Source organism: Benincasa hispida, chromosome 7, assembly GCF_009727055.1.
Source record: "Benincasa hispida cultivar B227 chromosome 7, ASM972705v1, whole genome shotgun sequence".
NCBI lineage: Eukaryota > Viridiplantae > Streptophyta > Magnoliopsida > Cucurbitales > Cucurbitaceae > Benincasa > Benincasa hispida.
The window spans coordinates 24995681-25016322 of record NC_052355.1 but is presented as its reverse complement, the minus strand read 5'-3'; the positions used below and the strand labels follow the sequence as shown (position 1 = coordinate 25016322).

Sequence of the window (20642 nt, the reverse complement as noted above, 5' to 3'; positions counted from 1 at the left end):
ATTTGTCCAGTCTGTGGAAAAAAATATGAATCTATAGATCATGCTCTCTTCAAATATAGTCATGCAAAGGCCATATGGAAACAGATTATATCTAATCAATATCTATATATGAGCTTTAACAACAGTTTTTTAGACCAATGGTGTTCTTCCAGTTTAAGCACATCAATTGAAGATTTAGAATTAATTGTTATTACCAGTTGGTCTATCTAGAATTATATAAATAATTTTCTCCATAATAATCCAATTCCCCCATTCAATCAATCAAGATGCATCTGGATTCATAAATACTATGGTTACATGATTTCTGCATGCAAAGACTCTATGAATGAAAAACCAACAATCTCAGAAGATAACTGGTCTGCTCCCCCAGCGAATTTCATTAAGGGATGACCTCGGATCACTGAAACTGGTACATCAACTGGAAATTTTTCCTATTCTTCAAGGGATAAAGCTTTCTTCTCAAAACAATTTTAACAATAACTTACGTGTATGGCTTGAAAAGATTTGATATTTATCCACTTCTTTTTATTCCATTAATTTTGCATTTATCCCTAGAAATAGAAATAAGTTGGTTAATATTATGGCTAAAAAAGGAAAAATTAAAAGGATATTATTTTTTTAGAAACTATTTAGGAAAGTATTGTTGTTTTCAAACTATTTGTAAAAATATATCTTTTTTTTTTTAAATAAGTCGACGGTTGAAAGGTCGAATTTTGAACCCTCGACCTTCCTTTCATTTGTACGTCGAACTTTGAACCCTCGACCTTGCCCTTCTTAACATTATTATTGAATCTGTTTAATTATCATTCCGGAGACATTCCATTGTATTTCTAAATTTTCATAAGGTCCCCCTGGAATTCCTTCCAAAGCATGTTGAACAATTTTTACGGATTCTGTCATCTCAGCAACTCTGACTAAATAACGAGCTAATGAATCTCCTTTTTGCCACTGAACTTCCCAATCAAATTCGAGAGCGAGATAATGAGAGAGAGCGAGAGCAAGATTTTGAGCGAGAGCGTGAGCGTGAGTGTGAGCGAGAGAGAGCGAAATAGGAGATTTTGATAGAGAGCGAGAATACCGTACAAATTTCCCCTTTTTTTTCTTTTTAATTATTACACATTCCACCTTATTCTTTCTAATCCTTTCTCTTTTTTTTTTTTTAATTTTTCATTTTATAAAAACAATTTCTAAAAATATTTTATTATTTTATTTAAACTCTAAAAAGAATAAATTAAAAAATAATAATAACTCATAAAAATAAAAAAAATGTAAATTAAATATCTCATTTATATAACAATAATTACAAAAATCAATGTGTCCCACAAGGCGGACGTCGTCGATTTCGAGCTGGTTGTCGTTGTCATCGTCGACTTCGAACTTGAGGTTGCTCGGGTTCTTCTTGATATTGCTCTGGTACCTCTGTAGACGCTTCATAATATAAATATTCATTATGCTCGCCACAACCCCGACCATGTCCATGCACGTATGAAGACGAAGGACCAGACTCTGAGTCATAATGTCCTGAACCAAATACTGGCATCATCATCATCGGACTACATAATCAGTTTGACTCTACGTCTGCATCATAGGGGGCAACTCTTCCACATTAATGTACAACCTCATCAAACTCATCTCTTCCCGAACAGGTCCTCTACGTCTAAGGAGCTGGTGGAGGAACAATAGGTATTATCGTACATATAATAGAATTTCTTCCATATAGCTTTTGTACTACATATAGCAAGAACCTGGTTCGGATCATTCGCAACCTCACGGAGTCTACTGTTGTCGATCTCATATGAATTATAAAATAATTAAACAACATTTAAAATAAATTTAAATAAAAAAATTAGATAATATTCATTCATTTACCAGATGAATCACAGTTTGCTCCCGACGAGTGACGTAGCACCTTGTGATATTATTATACCAATGAATATATTCTGGAGTGACATCTATGTCAAACTGTTCAAGAGAAACCCCCACTGCAATAAACCTTGCATGATAGTGCATCGAACTACAAATGTGCAACTTTTTCGGACTAATCTCTAGTCCTTAGGTCAATATCATGCAGTACGGGTTCAGTATTTACAAGGCGATGGAACATCTTGCTGAAAACCGAATTGTCTCATTACCCTGTCAGGAAGATGCCACTCACCAATGTGAAAACATATGAAAGAACTCATTGTCCGCCATATGTTTGACCATTCGTACAAAAATTAGGCAAAGTATGCACAATAATTTTGTACGACTCCGAATAACCTGAACACAAAATATATATATTAGAGAATATTAAAGACAAATACAATAAAAATGTGAATAAAATAATCAATTAGGTTTAGTGTAATGTACCTGTTCAAGTTGAAGCAAATCAAACATGTATCTATACTGGTTGACTACATTGTGGTTGTCCTAGTCACACAAAATTTGTCTCTCCACCTAAATTTTTAAATTGATAATTTAGAATTTAAATTATCTAGATTAGTGATATAAAAATTAAATTAAATTAAAACAACATATCGAGAACCGTAGGCTCGTCCAACTAATTGAGTGTCATTAACATGATGTAGCTGTGGAGCCATTGTTGGAAATCGCTCCCAAGCCCATAGTTGCAAAAGTAGGAGAGATCCAGCTATCTCTCGAACCTCAGGTCTTGTTGCTTTGCATAGTTGTCTATACAACCATGCCAAGCATGCTCCACCTCATGAATACCGCCCGCATCATGAATATTAGCTAACAGTGGCAGGAACATCAAGTGAACAAAATGACTTAGTGATCTCGAACAAGCCATCATACCGAGCGATACTGTTCATGTAAACAAGTGGCAAGCATTCGGCATTCCATGCTCGCATTTTATGGCCGTTTGCTCACATTTTAACATGAACTACGAAGATTTTATTGAGGACTACTACAAATTTGTCAACGTATGCTAAATGTTACTCTCATCAATTTCAACCTGTACCGCATGAAGATTACTGGATCATGCACCCTAATATGCCTGTCTTACATCCTGATCCATCGTTGTTGAAAACTGGTAGATCGAAAAGTTCATGTATAACACGAGATGGATGGGACAGAACCAGCACATCGACAACGATGTGGATTTTTGTAACCAGTTAGGATAATTGAAGGAAGTGTCCTTCGTTACTAAGACGGCTCCAGATAGTTAGGGATTGAATAAAAATAATTTTTTTTTATTATATATATTCATTTTATTGTATATTCAATTTTTTATTTATAATTTTATTGTATATTCAATTTTTTTTATAATAATCTACTGTATATTCATTTTTTTTTTTTTTGTAATCAATAAAGTTTTAAATTATAATAATCTAATATATTCAATTTATAGTATAATAATCTAATATATCAATTTATTGTCTAATGATTATTCAATTATAGTATAGATAATCTAATATAATATTCTTTTGTCTAATGTTATTCAATTATAGTATAATAGTCTAATATATTCAATTTGTTGTCTAATGATTATTCAATTATAGTATAATAATCTAATATATTCAATTTATTGTCTAATGATTATTCAATTATAGTATAATAGTCTAATGGTTATTCAATTATATTATGACTATTAGCTCTTTTTTCTCTTTTTTTATATATATTTCTATGGAAAGTTCAAATAAAGTGAAGACTCTCGCTCTCTCCTAAGATCTCGCTCTCTCGGTATCGCTCTCTCCTAATCTCGCTCTCTCACTCTCGCTCTCTCTTAAGATCTCACTCTCTCACTCTCACTCTCACTCTCTCCTAAGATCTCGCTCTCTCCTAAGATCTCGCTCTCTCTCAATATCTCGCTCTCTTAGTATCGCTCTCTCCTAAGATCTCACTCTTTCACTCTCACTCTTGCTCTCTCCTAAGATCTCACTCTCTCTCAATATCTCGCTCTCTCAGTATCGCTCTTTCCTAATCTCGCTCTCTCCTGAGATCTCGCTCTTGCTCTCTCCTAAGATCTCGCTCTCTCACTCTCGTTCTCTCTGTTATTGTTGTTATTTTTCCATTAATGATTACTAGCTTTCATTTCTTCTGGAACAATCACAAACACTTTTTTTATTATGGATCTACTACCAGAAACTCAATGCGTAATCTTAGCATTCAACATGTATTCCTGAATAATCTCATTTTTCAATTATTCAACCATTTCATTTTACCAAGTTCAATGTTAGTCAGATTAGTCAATATAAACTAAATCCCGCTCTCTCCAACATTCTCGCTTTGAATCTCGCTCTCTCTTAAAATCTCGTTCAACATCTTGCTCTCTCCTACTATCTCGCTTTGAATCTTGCTCTCTCCTAATCTGCTTCAGCCCACTTATCTCCTTAATCGCTTTGAAGTTTCGACATGTGTGTAACCTTCGACAACCTAATATACAAAATTTTGTTCGTAGACAAAGCTAATTTGGAATTGTCTTTCATTCCAAGGTATAAGTTGTATCCATGCGCTTCATATTCGCCTGGAGTTCACTCCTATAAATATAGCCATCATCGCCTCCTCACGTCAATCCCATAAGCCTCCGTCTAATTCGAAATGATAACAAAATGCATAGGTTGTTAGAAGCAGCTCGAGTACACAGATACATATAGTATACCATCTCAGCTCGAGTACACAGATACATATAGTATACCATCTCATTACTTTATTTCCTCTATGAGGGAAAAAGAAAAGTATTAAATCTGTAATCTCGAGGGTGGATGTGTGTCGAAACTTCAACCTTCGACAACCTAAGCGAGATTCACGAGATTTCCCTTGTGGAGGATTGAAGTTTCGGCTTATGTATTGTTTCCAAGTTTTTCTTTGTTCGTCGAGTTCTCAACGTTCGACCTCCACATTAGTCGAGTTCTCAACGTTCGACCTCTAGNTCGTCGAGTTCTCAACGTTCGACCTCCACATTAGTCGAGTTCTCAACGTTCGACCTCTAGCCTCGAACTCCCAAAACAACAATATTTCTCTAATAAGTTTCAAAACAATAATATTTCTCTAATAAGTTTCAAAACAACAATATTTCTCTAATAAGTTTTGAAAACAACAATATTAATATTAAAGGTCCTAAGCTAGAATATTAGGGATAAATGAAACTTGGGTAGATTCCTTCCCTATTTGAAATCAAAATATTGCTATAAAAGAATGTATCTCAAATTTTACCCTTGAAGTTAAATAGAATACTTTCTTTCTAAAAAAAAAATTAACATTAGCATTGTTCAACTATTACAACAATTCAACTTAAACTTTAAAAAAAAAAAAAAAATCAGTGTCACTTTCTTGATTATTCTTCCATTTGTATCATTATTATTATTATTATTTTGGCAAAAATCATCTTAAATCCGAGCTTATAAAGCATAAAGCATTCCACTACGCTTTAACTTTTCCGGCGATCATAAAGCATTTATAGACGACAGTTCTAACCAAATCTCCTCCTCCCCAAGCATCTCTCAGCTCCTTAACCATTTCTTCACACATCACATGGACGCCGTTCTTCTTCGCCTCAATCACTGGCCCCATCGATTTCAAATACTTCAACAATCCTTCGAACGAAACTTCCTGCTCCATCTCCAATTCCTCCGGCGCCCCTTCCGATCCTATCCCCACGCTCTCGAACGGAAACGGAAGCGTTCTGTAACCTTTCAGTACGTATTCCTTCACTTTCTCGTCCCAAAACGGCAGCGTCGCTTCCGTCAATCGAATCATCGCAGCGTCGAACGCTTCGTTCAAGGATATGTAGTAATATCCCCAAACCGCGATGATTCCGCCGCGTTTCCGGAGAAGACGAGAGGCCACGGCGTAGAATTTCGGCAGATCGAACCAGTGCACGGCTTCGGCGGAAACGATTAGATCTACGGTGTTCTCGGCGCCGATTGATTTCACCATCTCGTCTTCGCTCATCGAGGCTGGTAAGTGGAGGTATTGAACTCTTTTGTGCTTCATTGCGCATTCTAATTGCGCTTTGCTTACATCGATTCCGATTACTTTCTCGTAATGCTCTGCAATCTGCCATTGAATCGAAATCAAATCGAAAATTCGTGAAAATCGCTTATAATAATTGCGTAATTAGATCGATTGAAAAAGGATGAAAAGACTAACGCCGAGAGCTGCTTGGCCGTTGCCGGTGCCGAAGTCGCAGGCGAGGGAGTGGCCGGCGGTGAGAGCAGCGAGTTTAGAGTACCAGCCGGCGGGGTAAGATCTCGGCCTCGCTTCTAGGTATTTTTCGGCCAAATTTTCCTTCTCGTACTTGTCCGCCATTGTTGCAACCTTCGAATCGGTATTGTTTCGAATCCGTGAGAATTTCAATTTATACACAGAGCTTCGATTTAGATATGTAGAAAATTGTTTCTTGGCTTGATTAATTTATCAATTTCGAGGGAGCGATCAATAAAATACAGAAATTAAGAGGAAAATTTTGAAGTTCAATGAATCGTGTGGAAATTTTTTGCTGTGTTTGACATTATGTCAGACAAAATGGTGGAGCGTTCAAACACGGCACGATGGAATATAAATTTTGTCCACGCCTTTTTATTTTAGTAGGTCAAATTTCTAATTTAGTTCCCCTTGTACCATAGATGTAGTCCAATTCGATAATACATTATTTTTTTATTTTTTATTTTTTATTTTTTATTTTTAAGAATTAAATCTATCCACATCACTCACCTCTATAGATTTATATGTTTTATTGTTTAAATTTTTAGAGTATTTTCAAAATTAAAGTAAAAATTTTTAAAAACTAAAAAAAATGACAAATATCAATTTATACCTCTAAACTTTAAGATTGTATGATTTAAACCATAAACTAATAAATTAATAATTCTATCAATTTAAAACTTGAATTTTCACGAGTGTATCTATGTAAATCTTGAAATTTCATATAATATGTATCCATTTAAACGTTGAGCTTTCATAAATATATACAATTAAGTCCATGGTGAAAGTTTGAGCCAAATAAAAGATTGGGCTCAAAAGTAATTGTAATAAATAGAGGCCTTACCCATTCATTTCAGTAGAAGTTGGAAGAAATGAAGGTCAAATTTCTCGAATATTTGAAGAATATAGCTAAAAATACAAAGTAAGTTCGACGAATCAAATTTATTTGGAAATCTCGCCAAACAAATCCTTGGCCTCTAAAAACAAAAACAAGTTTCTTCAAAACATTTTTAATTTTGACTTAGTTTTTGAAGAACAAAAGTAAAAAACATATAAAAAGACAATAAATTTAAGGGTGCTATGATGGTTTATAGACTTAATTAAAAAAAAAACGAAAAATCAAATTACTACAAGCCTTTGATTTTAGGGTTAATTTTAGTTTTTAAATTATTTTCTTTTTAATTTTTATAATTTAATTTGATTTTAAAAGAACAATTGAAAGATGGATAACAAAACAAATAAATTGATAGATAAGGTAGGCCTTTTTGTTTTAATTATTTTCATACCGATGATTAATTTATAATTTATTATCATGTATATATGTTTTTAAAATTTTAGATTATTTGAATTTTAACTAATTTTATTTAATTTAAATTATTTGATAAAGGTTTAAGAAAAATAATTGTTATAAAAAAAAAACTTAAACCAATTGAAATTTAAAAATATATCTGAAAAATTTATTAATGTAAAAATATTATTATAATATATCAAAATTTAAAAAAAAAAAATCCAAAAACACTATCACCCGAATTTTAATTAGAATTTACAAAGTGATTCTCGCATATTAATTAATAATTTGATTTACAAAATAATAAAGACAGTTAATATCTTTTTCCAAAATCATTTTCTATCAATCCCAAACGGAATCTAGATTTATGCTTATAGATCTGAATTAACTAAAGATAAAGATATATGGAGCAAAATAATAGTTAAACCAAAAATTACAATTTACCATGAAAATGAATTACCTATGCGTTCTGATTCAGGTAAAAGAACAAACATCCTCTCGATTATTGTGATTCGTCTACCGTATTTGCACGTGATTTTTTCCGTTATTTATTGACACGTCATCTTCATCCATTGTACACTATTATCCACCCGTTACTTTTTGTTTTTGTTTTTTCATAATATAAATCCATCTCTACAATTTTTAATGGTTCCTTTCTTTTTAGTCCAACTTTTAAATTTGTTTCATTTTAGCGATGGAAGCATTTAAACTAACTTGTTTATATTAGTTCTTAAAGTTTTATAAAATAATTGTTTCAGCGATTAATATTTTAATTTTCTATTTATTATCCACTCCTTTAGTAATTTTTTTTTTTTATGGCTCATGCAGTTTGAAATTACATTCATATTCGCATTTTGACTCATTCAGTGACCTCGTTTTTTTTTTTTTTTTAAGATTAGATGTTTGATTCTCATCCTCACCGTTTTGTATTATACAAGATATTAGTACACATACTTAAATCTATATCATTGATTTAACCGTTTTAAAAAATAAGAAGTAAAATATAAATGTTTAAAGAACACAATGTAATAAGTATGTCATATCTAATGAACTAAAAAAATATATAACTAGACATTGTTTTAAAAATATTTTTTTGAATTCTTTACGTAATCTTGAAAACAAAATTACTATAATATTTTTCAAAACAAGTAATATTTCTTAGGTTAAATACTTAATTATAAGTTTCCTAAGTCTCTAAATTTTGAAACATCTGTTTCTTTGTGTATTAACTTTCAAAAGTATTTAGAATGTTTTAGACTTTTATTTTTAGGAACTTGTAATTTTATGTCTTAGATCCATGGCTAAATAAAAAATTTAAAATGAATTAAACTACTATATATAAATTGAATTTTATGTCTAATGTAATATTGAATTATTAATTTTGTGTTTAATAGATCTGTGAAAATTTTAAAACGTTAAAATTCATGAACTAAATTTATATTTTGAAAGTTTAGGAAATAAATAGCAATAAACCTCATCGTTAAAGGACTAAATTTATAAGTTAACCAATTCTTAGTCAAGAAATTTCTACTTCAACCAAAGTGCACACACTTTGGCGTAATACTATCACAAGCTAAAACTAAAATAAGAGATCTAACCTAAATTGAATATAACTCAACAATAATTACCTCTTTCTCTTGAGGTGAAGGCTCAAACACCCATAATTTCGCTTGTATTTGAATATTAAATTAAAATATCATTTTAGTTTACATAGTTTGAATTTATTTTCAATTTATTTATTAAACTTTTAATTATCTATCTCTATTTTTAATAAATCTTAAATTAATTAAATTAATAATTTCAATATAAAGTTAAATTCATATCAAAAAAGACACTTGAGAATATATTTACATCAATTTCATAAGAAATGCTAAAGAAAGCCAATTTTCTTTTCTTTTTTTTTTTTTTTGAAAAAAATCAACAATTAACTAAGGGACATTGAAGTAATTTTAAGATTTTAAAAAATATATGGAGTAAAATTACACCTTAAAAAATTATGGATGAAAATAGAACCAAACTTAAATATACGAACTAAAACAATATTTTAACAAAATAATAATAATAATAATAATACTAACTACTATCGGGATAAGAGCAGCGGGAAAAAAATTGAATTCAACTGAACGCGCCGCCGTGGTGCGTGACAAAGACGTGGCTTTCTTGTATGTTTTTTTTGGAGTGAGAAAATAAAAATTGGACGAAAGAAAAAAAAGGAAGGACAGAGACAAGCCGAAACGATATTTTGTTGTAGCTCGTCCGCATTTCCCTGTTTCTTTCTCCCAACGAAAAACCGAATTGGGTAATCAACCCTAGATTTGAGCATTCAATCCATTCTTACGAAGAAAAACGAGATTGATCGCATGCTTATTTGCTAAAGATCGAAATATAAAACTATGAAGATCTTCACTGAATTATAGACTCTGCCACTATTGGAATCCGTGTCTGAAGATCTTCGAATTCAAGCAAGTTTTTGAGTTATGGGAGCTGAGAAGAAGTGGCTCTTCACTCTCTTCTCAGCTGCATTGCTTTCTCTGATTTTGTTACTGTTCTCTACCATTTCCGCTTTCACCACGTCAAGGCTTCTCCCTTCCTCTGTACACCGAGGACTGCACCATCCACCGGCTTTTGCTTACTATATATTTGGTGGACGTGGCGATAAGGATAGGATCTTCCGGCTTTTGCTAGCCGTTTACCATCCGAGGAATCGGTACCTTTTGCATCTCAATCACGAGGCTTCCGATGGAGATAGACAACAGCTAGCCGCGATGGTGAAGTCTGTTCCGGCGATTCGAGCTTTTGGGAATGTGGACGTTCTTGGTAAGCCTGATCGTATGACCTACAGTGGGTCCTCTTATATTGCCACAACTTTGCATGCTGCAGCAGTTCTGCTTAAGATTGACAGTGGCTGGGATTGGTTTATCACTTTGAGTGCGATGGATTATCCACTGATCACTCAGGATGGTACGTTAATTGGTTGAATACTTTAATCTCAGATTCACGAGTTTTAGATTTTTTTTTACTGGATCATAATCTCGTGCTTTGTAGTGAATTTATTGTCGTTTGGGATCTTCCAAATGTCACCTGAAATAGGTTATTCTATCTTGGTTTTACCTGACGTTATTTCTATATTAAATGCTTGATGTGTGGATGAATTACATGCCCAACAGAGTACTTTCCATTGTTTTTTGTTACTCGTCTTTATTGTATATATCCAGTTGCAACGAAGATTTAAGCTCTGATGCTAAAGTTTACTGGGGCTGTCTTTCAGACTTGAAATATGACCCTGTGAGGAAGGAGGGAGTCGAGGGACTAGCTTAGGTCTTCAAATGAGTTTTTATTGCTAAGATTATTGAGGAAGTTTCTGATTCTCTCTAGCTTACATGTACTGTCTGAAAGAGATGACCTGGTAAGTTTTTGTGTTAATTTCTTTGGCAGAAAAAGGATACTGATGCTAATATCCTGAGAGCATAGGAAGCTGCTGCTAATCTATGGTTAGTTAAATGTGGGAAAAGTTTGAATCCCATCCACTTGCTTTAGACCGTTTTGGCAGAGTTCCATTGTTCCGTTGGTAGTTCAATATTCGGCTTTACCCACACTATGATTCACAAACCTTATTTATTATTATTTGGATGAGCATACAAACAACACAGCTGAAATCCTTGTTAAAATCATGTAACTAAGCACAACCACGACTTAAACTGTTGGGCTGAAGTAAACATTGCTAAAAAATGGTGTAATGGCTTTTAACTGAGTTTTGAATCGTTAGGACTTGTATATTCTCCTTGGATCTTCTGTTACATAGCATTTGGGATGAACTTTAATTATGGATATTTGGTTGCACTTTCATTTGTCTAATTTTGGTCCATCCTGAATTGATAATAATATAGTTTTCAACTTCAGATTATAGGAAACACATCTCCATTCATTTTTGAAGGACAACAAACAAATATGAATAAGGAAGTGCTCATTTGGATCAAATCATGGTGTTACGTTTCCTAGATAGATGGACAACTGTGTAGAAAGCTATTGCATGGCAGGTCAAGTGACTGAGATATTGTAATTTGTAGTCTTAGATTTTCTTGATTAGGAGTCTACTCTGAGGGTTCTTAATTTTGTATTACCATTTCCAAGTTTTCCATGGATTCTTTAGCTGTTGGTAAGATGAGACATGTGTTCTGTTGTCGCTGTATGATGTCAATTGTGCTTCATATTCGATTTTTATATCCCATTCATTCTCTTTCTGCATTCTCACTTGTTATCTTCTGCATTAGATGCATACAAAAAATTAACAATTTGAGTTAGATTTGCATATTTCTTAATTAGTAATTACTGGTGTGGTAGGACGAATGAGTTGCTTATGCATCTATTTTCATCAACTTGGCATTTTCTTGTTTTATAGGTTTAGCTGTGAACAATGATATAAGTAAATTTATTAGATTACTGTCAATCCATTACAGGATTGAATATAACAGTAGAGAGGTCCTGCAAGTAATGAATTCACAATATATGCAAACGTAAACTATGCAAATATCTCTATGTATTTTAATTAGCTTATGCTGAGTGGATAACTTATTTACCAGATAAACTGTTGGTAGGAAAAATTAACTGTGGAATGTAAATTGTTGAAGATGTTCTGGAGATTGAGTTTGACTAGTGAGTTTATCAATTTAACATATTATCAATACTCAGTCTAACGTTTGGGTTTGGACTTCATTTTGATTTACAAGATCTAGCATGGACATTATCATGAAATGAAGGAGAAAATGATATTTCAAATCTATGAATACATCCCTTTTTCATTTTATGTTAAATTATATTGTATGTTCAAAAACTTAAGTCGCTAGGCTATATCTTTCTACATTTCAAATGCAAATGTCTGTTGTAGACACTGCTTTTTAATTTTTACATGCCTTTTATTTTATGTTTTCGGCTTATTGATGATGCCTTCTGTTGAGTTTCAGACCTTGCACATGTGTTATCCTCTGTTAGAAGAGATCTCAATTTTATCGAGCACACCAGTGACATTGGATGGAAAGAGTAGGTGACTCTTCACACTAGTTGATAGTTTTATCTTTCTATGATTGTACTGTTGAATCATCTGCATCTACATTTTGTTGTAGATCTAAGAGAATCAATCCGATTGTAGTTGATCCTGGAGTGTACTTAGCAAGGAGAAGCCAAATTTTTCATGCCACCGAGCAACGGCCAACACCAGATGCTTTCAAAATATTCACAGGCAAAACTCTACTCTATATTAGCTGTCCAAAATTTCATATATGTACACAGACACATACACACGAGGCAATGCTAACACTCGTAGCAATTCTCTTCTGCATTTTCAGGTTCGCCTTGGGTCATCCTAAGCCGATCGTTCCTCGAATACTGCGTGTTGGGTTGGGATAACCTACCTCGAACACTGCTGATGTATTTCACAAATGTGGTTTGGTCTCAAGAAGGATATTTTCATTCTGTTATTTGCAATTCACTAGACTTCAAGAACAAGACAGTGAACAGTGATCTAAGATACATGATCTGGGACAATCCACCTAAGATAGACCCTCACTTCCTCCATTCCTCCGATTTTGATCAAATGGCTCAAAGTGGAGCTGCTTTTGCCAGACAGTTTCAACAAAATGACCCAGTGCTGAACATGGTTGACAATATCATCCTCAACCGCCAACCGAATCGACCCACCCCAGGTGCGTGGTGTTCTGGCTGGAACAGTTGGTGGACCGATCCGTGCTCCCAGTGGCGTGATGTCAATGTTCTGAAACCCGGGTCTTGGGCAAAGAAATTTGAAAAGTCTATTACAAACCTCCATGATGAGTTGAGTTCACAACCAAATCAATGCAAATGAAATCAGGCTTTCAGGTGATTATAGATTTTTCTTGAGTTCATTTTCTTGCACAGAAAAAAAGATCTTATTCTTATTTATTTTAGAACCATCCCTCCCAAGTATTCAATCAGTAGTAAAATCCTCTCTTTCTTGCATTTGGTATTCTATTTCTACCTTCCATAAACATACTTTAGTTTCTTCAACAACTAGAACTGTTGTTTATAAATGTATATGAGCCATTTAAACAGTAAATTCATTAAATGTGAGAATTGCCCCCCACTTTTCAAAACAATTAATAGTGCTAAGAATATCTTACATACATTGATCATAAATATGCTATAGAGCAGGTAGCTGAGGTGAGAGAGAGCCTAAGCCTATCCAGGATGATGAGATGAGTACCATGTTCCATTTTCACACTAGATTTGTTTTCATAAATATTAGTCGATTCCATATTAATGTTGGAGTCTCATGTTAATGTGACACACAATAAATAGAGAGAGTAGGAGTATAGAGGGAGTATGTAAATTTTCATACTCTCGTGGTGTTAGAAAATTTTTAGAGGATTTTTGCAATTTGATTTTGGACCAAAACCTAATATTGCATATTACTTGGGGAATTGTGTAAAGTGACAGAAATTAAGATGTTGTACAGTGACATTTACCAATATCCTTACCAACTCAATCCTCTCTTCTTGGCTCTCATCACACTACATTTATTATTGCTTTTTCTTCCAAGTAATTATATATTTAATTTGTTAAATAATGATTTAATTTAATGAAATAATCATTCATTCGATAATGAAATATGTTTGAAGTTTAATTTAGGGAAACACAACTTGTATCGATTAGAATGCTAAACGTTCATAAGTGAATCAATTGAATAAATGATTTTTTAAAATCTCATTTTAAAATTACTAGTACATTATTTTCACACTTGTATGAGAATGGAATTTTAGATTTCGAAATTGATAATACATATTTTATATCAGTTGAATTATGATAACTAATTGTAAGATTATAGCAAAAGCATGTGACATGTAAATAATTATGAGAATCCATGAGTTGCTTCAATATCAAGACTTTGATAGACCATGATTGATGTTTAAAGCTAAGATCATATAATGGGGAAAAGAGACTAAAATAGAAGGCCCCAACACCATACATTTCCTCTTTGATCTTATCAATAATTAAAAGCTTTAATTTTCAAACTTTATCATTGCTTCCAATATATATCTATATATATATAATCTAACCATTTAAATGGGTCTATACTTCTCAATTTGTCTTAAAAAAAAAAAGAATTACCTATTTGTTATTTCTAAGATGTATTCATGACTCATATCTCATCCACAACTCATTTTTTTCCTCTTTAATTTATAAGTAATAATTCAAATGGAAACAATTAAATTAACATAAGCAAATTTTTTGACACCTCTTTGATTTTGAATCTTTCAATTAATTGATAAATTATGCAAAAGATAAAGTACCAAGTATTAAAATGCATAGAAAAATAAAGTATGAGATTGATTCTTTACACAATTTAGTACGAGGAGATGAGAATCATCCTCTTTCATGTTCATTCCTTATCAATTACGAACTTTATAAAAAAATGAAGAATCATTTTCAATTTTTTAAGACCACATTGAAAATCAAAACCCTTCTCATCATTGATTTACGTCAGAAGAGTAAGTTCTCGTTTCCTCATTTTAGTAGATCTCTCGTTCCCACCTAATTTCATTATTCATTATTTTCTTCTTTATTTTCTTTTATATACATAATTGAAACTTAATTTTATTCAATTTCTACTTTAAAGAATGAGAATCATCTTCATTCTAATTTCAAGCACAATTCTTTAATAATTTTAGCAACCACAATCTTCTACTAAAGTTCATATCACGCGATTTTACTTTTCAATAATACTTTGTTCCATTTTACATAGAAGTCCTATTAACACATCAACTTTCAATCGTAAATTTTTTCTTATTATAATTGAGCTCAATCATTTAAGAATCGAACTATCAACTTTTGAAATAATTTCATATATTTTAAAAATGAAAAAAAAAAAAAAAAAACCTTTGTTTTGATTAGGCAAACGCGGGAGAGTTTTAATCAGCTAAGAGAGGCGGGTAAAAGAATGGATTTAAAATTAATTAATGATTTAAAAAAAAGAGAAAAAAGGAAAACAAAAAACTGTTTTTGTTCGTATTTTTATTTTTTCTTCGGTAGCTAAACGAACCGAAGAAAAAGCCTTTAGTNATTTTAGCAACCACAATCTTCTACTAAAGTTCATATCACGCGATTTTACTTTTCAATAATACTTTGTTCCATTTTACATAGAAGTCCTATTAACATATTTTATTTTCAAACTAATTTTTTTCTTATTATAATTATTTCCATTCTTTTAAGATTCGATTTTTCAACTTTTTAAATAATTTCATATATTTTAAAAATGAAAAAAAAAAAAAAAAACCTTTGTTTTGTATGAGCCAAACGCGGAAGAGTTTTATACAGCTAAGAGAGCCGCGTAAAAGAGTGATTTAAAAATAAATAAATGATTAAAAAAAAAGAGAAAAAAGGAAAACAAAAAACTGTTTTTGTTCGTATTTTTATTTTTTCTTCGGTAGCTAAACGAACCGAAGAAAAAGCCTTTAGTACAGATAAGCTCCAGTACACATTTCTACATTCTAAAAAGCTTCTTTTATAAATTTATATGCATAAACTTATTTTAGACGTCAAAATAATTCATTTTTTTTCATCCTCCTCCAAAATGATTTTTTTATAAAAAAAAATAAATTTTATCTTGGTTTCGACTAGACTTAACTTGATGGGTCGTTCTTACAACATTCTTGTTTCTTATTTCATATTTTCAAAAAGAAAAAAAATTTAAAACATGTTTGATAATTACTGTTATATCCTTCTAAATAAAGATATTTACAAGGTATAGCAAAAATATGGATAGCTTCTCCATCTTTGTTACCATCTTTGTTACCGTATAAATTTCTATATTTTTTACTTATATATATGCAAGTGTATTAAAGTTTACATCTGCATTAAAATATGATTACTCTGGAAAATAGAGTGAATAAAAGAAAATTTTGTTCTAGTTCTAGAATTTCCTTTAATAGGGGTAGATTTGAAAAATATTTTTAATTAATTAAAATTGTTGTAGACTCACCCTTGGTCTAGGGACAACTCAACTTACCAAAAACCAATTGTTTGAAAGAATTTGAAATCCTTTACTTTAATTCCTTTCTAAAAGGGAAAGAAACTCAATTCATTTGTGATTTGTGTAAGGGATGGCATCTACTTCCATAGTTTGTAAAGCTAAAGGAACAACCTTTTTGTAGCTTTTTTTTTTAAAAAAAATATATAAATAAAAAACTCCCAAAAGCATGGAATCAATTCAATTCAAGCCATCTAAGTTTTATTTATTAAATCAAAGAGTCCATCTAATTTTTATTTTCACTTTATTTGTTTTCCCCCCTAAACTTTTGGAATTGAGGGTAATTATTTGATATTTTTGTGGAATGAAAAAAAAGGAATGAAAACCATTGTTTTTTAGGTAAATAAAGAAATGGATTAGATGAGTTATGAGATGTTTTTCCTGATTTTAAAGATTTATTAGACACAAAATTGAAAGTTTAGAAATTTATCATAAACTTTTATTTGACATAAATTGAAAGTTTAAGAACTAAACTAGTAATTTAACTAAGATTATAAGTAATCCAACAATATTTTTTAAAACAATAATTTAAGATGACCTAGTCCATCCCACCCACACTATAGAAAAAACTCAAACATACTTGAGAGAGAATTTGTCACATGACAAATTATAGTTAGATAACTAAGGTCTTGTTTAGTAATTATTTGGTTTTTGGTTATTGTTTTTAAAAATTAAGCTTATAGACACTACTTTCACCTCTAAATTTCTTTATTTATTATCTACTTTTTACCAATAGTTTAAAAAACAAGCTAAATTTTTTTTTTTGAAATTTGGCTAAGAATTTAACCATTGTACTTAAAAAAAAAGATGTAAATCATTGTAAGAGAGAGAAAAAACTGACTTAATTTTAAAAAACCAAAAATAAAAAACGAAATGATGACCAAATGATTCGGAGTGAATACAAAAAGATATAGATGCAAAATTATGGTTGATTTGATCTAAATAATCACTAATTTATATTATAAATCTCATGATTGGATCTACTCTCTCTCTCTTGTTTAATTCACTTGAACAAACAATTTCTTAATGAGCCTTACTTTAGGCCTGAAAAAAGTGCAACAAATGCCATAAATTTTGCCTCTCAATCATGCATTTATATATAATGCTCAAAACCCAAAAGGACCCCAAATTTATTTACAAATTATTTTCCCTGTCCCTCTCTCTTTCTCTATTTAAGATTGGGCCCAATGAGTACCAAAAAAAAAAAAAAAAAAAAAATCCCAAAGGTTTACATTGAATAAAATAAACATAATTTGTAGCATTGTTTGATTTTGAATTTTTTTGAGGACACAATTCATTCTTGGCTATCTGTCTTAAAACCCAAATTAATTTAATTTTAATTCCCACTTGCACTCAAAAGTTCCCCATATACATATATATATATATATATATAATACTATATATATACCCTTCCTTCCTCTAAACTTTGCATTTGTAACCATTTCCTCAAAACACTTCTCTCTCTCTCTCATAATTTTAGAGTTTCATTTTAAAGTTGAAAAGAGAGAAAAGGGAAAAAAATGGGAATTTTTGACTCTGTCTCAGATTTAATCTCTGATTATGTTGCCACTTCCAGACAAAGGAAAAAAAAACCATTGCAGGTTCCCACTAATATTCTTCTCATTCTATATTGTTTGTTTTTGTTTTTCTCATTTAGTTTTTCTTTTTTTTTAAAGAATTATCTAATGAAATCGAGTTGTTTTAAGCATTCTCTTGAAAGAAAATTAGGGGAATGTTAAAAACGACTCAGTTTTTTAAAATCGTGTTTTTAAATAAAAGAGCAGAGTAGTACTCTTCAAAGAGTTTTCAAAAATCGCGAAAATTCTCTCAATTTTCTCGGAAAGAAATTGCAAAGCTCGAGAAAACAAAGAAACAATGGCACACAATCTTTCTAAAACTTCAAAAACATTTTTTTTAGAAAAATTACAAACTTTGTCACACTCTTTAAAATATCTAATGAATTTTGCGAATTGATTTTTTAAACGTTTGAAAAAGTGTTTTCTAAGTCCAAAACAAAGCGTTTCTTTTTCCTATGGTTTTTGTCTTGTTCGTGTGAGCTCTTAAAATGTTCTTTTTTTTTTGGTGTAGACAGTGGAGATCAAGGTCAAAATGGACTGTGACGGATGTGAACGACGAGTAAAAAATGCTGTTTCTAAAATGAAAGGTTCCATTCCTAACCAAAAAAGTAAAATTAATTAAAGTTCATCTTCCGATAATTAGTCAAACTTTTTTTTTTCTCGTTTTCCTAAATATTTTTTAATTTTTTTTTCTATACAAAGATGTGTGATTTGAAGTCCGTCATTGAAGATCAAGTTATCGAAAAGAGGGAGAATAATAATGTTTCTTTTTTTGTGTTAATATAATAAAATTAAAATGGTGTTAATGGGTAATTATACAATACAGGCGCTAAGACGGTGGAGGTAAACAGAAAACAGAGCAAAGTAACGGTAACGGGGTTCGTGGAGGCTAACAGAGTCTTGAAGAAAGTCAGAAGAACGGGAAAAAGGGCGGAGTTATGGCCGTACGTTCCGTACAATGTGGTGGCGTATCCGTACGTAACGCAGGCTTACGACAAAAGAGCGCCGGCGGGCTTCGTAAAAAACGCCGTTCAGGCCATCCCAAGCCCTAACGCCGTCGACGAGAAGCTCACCACCATGTTTAGCGATGACAATCCTAACGGCTGCTCCGTTATGTAATTTTTAACCATTTTCTATGTTTCTTTTTTTTATCTTTTTCTTTTTTGTTAAATTATAAAAGATACCGTCAACTTTGTCATATATTTTTCGAAATTGCAATATTACTTTTGAACTGTCATAAATACTTTTAGAGTAGAAATTCTTTAGAATTTTGGGTGAAAATTAAATATGAAATAACGTGACAGTGAGCTAAAAGAATTCCAATTTGAGATTCTAAAAGATTTATACTCAAGTGGGAGTTTTGAACTGTTTATAAAAGTTGATGAATAATATTGCAACTTTAATAAGTGCAGAAGTATTTTTTTTGGATAAATGACAAAGTTCAAAGGTATCTAATATAATTTGGTGTAAAAGTCATCTTTTACTCCAATACTTTTTACTACTATATTTGACATGTTCTTCGAGTTAAGTCTCAATTAAGGTGAGTTTGACTTGTTTGAAGTTGAAGTATTATAGTCTTTTATGTGGATAGAAGTTTAGACTTAATCGTGAGTTCAAATTTTTTCGTATGTATTACACTAAAATAGAGGAAGTTTGATAAATGGGTGAATTAAAGTTTTAAAATTAAAATTTAGAACATAATCAATTTTACCTTTGGAATTTGTAAATGCATCCATTTTTATTTTTAACTTTCAACCCGAGTCTATCAAGTTGGAGCTCAGTTAAAATATGAAAAATGCTGCAAATTTTACTCAAACTTGTATAAGTGTTGGCAAATGAAAGAAAGAGTCTTTCAATTCTCATTTTTTTCTCATGAACTATAGTTGAAGAATCGTAGAAAAAAGAAACTATAGACCGCATGTGTCTGGTAAATTATATAATGCATATTTTATTTGATACATTGATGAAAACGATTTGACACTAGTCAATTTTTGAGAGCTTAACTTGATGGATGCATTGCAAAAGTGAGTTTAGCTTGACGTTAATTTATATATGGAGGTTCTAATTCCTGCCCCGTAAATATTGTAATAAAAATGTTGATCACTGTATTGCAATATTATATTATTAAAAGAAAATTTGTCTCACGTATGTGATTTGCATACTTTAATTAACACAGTTGAAATTATCTTTTGTATTTTGGAAGAATCTGCTAGGATTGATGCCCTAAATCTCATGGATTATGTAGTTTGTAATTGTAATGTACAAACAATTTTATTTATTTAATAAAACATAAGATATTTTATTCGACATTTAATAACATTAACCCACAAACCAATAAACTAACATCCAAGGTTATATTCTGAAGCTTAAACATGTATACATGTAGGTTATGTTTAAGTGATAACCTAAATGGTTTTGTAATAGATGGATAAGGCTAGATACCTTATCCTTGTGACATTATGAATACGACCTACTTTGTAGATATTACAATTGTTGTAAACTACTATAAATGATCTGATCATGATCATTCATATAGAGATATGTGAACGGGGTATTCTATACAAAGGAGTTTGTA

General features: G+C 31.3%; 3 protein-coding genes across 4 annotated transcripts; 2 read left to right on the top strand and 1 right to left on the bottom strand.

Moving 5' to 3' along the window:
• Positions 1 to 5156: 5156 nt before the first annotated feature.
• LOC120082253 (putative methyltransferase DDB_G0268948) lies at positions 5157 to 6677 on the bottom strand. The gene is made up of 2 exons (XM_039037535.1): positions 6091 to 6677; positions 5157 to 5997 (listed from the first exon to the last, which is right to left on the bottom strand). The coding sequence occupies exons 1-2, from the start codon at positions 6247 to 6249 to the stop codon at positions 5362 to 5364; spliced, it is 795 nt and encodes a 264-aa protein (XP_038893463.1). The 5' UTR covers positions 6250 to 6677; the 3' UTR covers positions 5157 to 5361.
• Positions 6678 to 8696: 2019 nt separating this feature from the next.
• On the top strand, positions 8697 to 13922 carry LOC120081624 (beta-glucuronosyltransferase GlcAT14A-like). 2 transcript variants are annotated; one of them, XM_039036654.1, is made up of 5 exons: positions 8697 to 10393; positions 12394 to 12469; positions 12553 to 12668; positions 12775 to 13303; positions 13616 to 13922. In XM_039036654.1, exons 1-4 carry the CDS (start codon positions 9910 to 9912, stop codon positions 13287 to 13289), a joined length of 1191 nt encoding a protein of 396 aa, XP_038892582.1. In that variant the 5' UTR covers positions 8697 to 9909; the 3' UTR covers positions 13290 to 13303; positions 13616 to 13922. The 2 variants fall into 2 exon arrangements, with proteins under 2 accessions (XP_038892582.1, XP_038892581.1); XM_039036653.1 differs by lacking the exon at positions 13616 to 13922 and having other exon boundaries at positions 8700 to 10393; positions 12775 to 13560.
• A 3977-nt stretch (positions 13923 to 17899) lies between these two features.
• On the top strand, positions 17900 to 19473 carry LOC120081688 (heavy metal-associated isoprenylated plant protein 20-like). Its single transcript, XM_039036774.1, has 3 exons — positions 17900 to 18091; positions 18579 to 18654; positions 18894 to 19473. Exons 1-3 carry the CDS (start codon positions 18011 to 18013, stop codon positions 19184 to 19186), a joined length of 450 nt encoding a protein of 149 aa, XP_038892702.1. The 5' UTR covers positions 17900 to 18010; the 3' UTR covers positions 19187 to 19473.
• The last annotated feature ends 1169 nt before the right edge of the window (positions 19474 to 20642 follow it).

Excerpts from the sequence above, each read along its gene's own strand:
- LOC120082253 (XM_039037535.1), bottom strand. The coding sequence starts at position 6,249 with ATGGCGGACAAGTACGAGAAGGAAAATTTGGCCGAAAAATACCTAGAA. Across the intron at positions 5,998-6,090 it reads ACGGCCAAGCAGCTCTCGGC|ATTGCAGAGCATTACGAGAA; the intron begins GTTAGTCTTTTC and ends ATTCAATGGCAG.
- LOC120081624 (XM_039036654.1), top strand. The coding sequence starts at position 9,910 with ATGGGAGCTGAGAAGAAGTGGCTCTTCACTCTCTTCTCAGCTGCATTG. Across the intron at positions 12,470-12,552 it reads AGTGACATTGGATGGAAAGA|ATCTAAGAGAATCAATCCGA; the intron begins GTAGGTGACTCT and ends ATTTTGTTGTAG. Across the intron at positions 12,669-12,774 it reads TGCTTTCAAAATATTCACAG|GTTCGCCTTGGGTCATCCTA; the intron begins GCAAAACTCTAC and ends CTGCATTTTCAG.
- LOC120081688 (XM_039036774.1), top strand. The coding sequence starts at position 18,011 with ATGGGAATTTTTGACTCTGTCTCAGATTTAATCTCTGATTATGTTGCC. Across the intron at positions 18,092-18,578 it reads GGAAAAAAAAACCATTGCAG|ACAGTGGAGATCAAGGTCAA; the intron begins GTTCCCACTAAT and ends TTTTTGGTGTAG. Across the intron at positions 18,655-18,893 it reads TGCTGTTTCTAAAATGAAAG|GCGCTAAGACGGTGGAGGTA; the intron begins GTTCCATTCCTA and ends TATACAATACAG.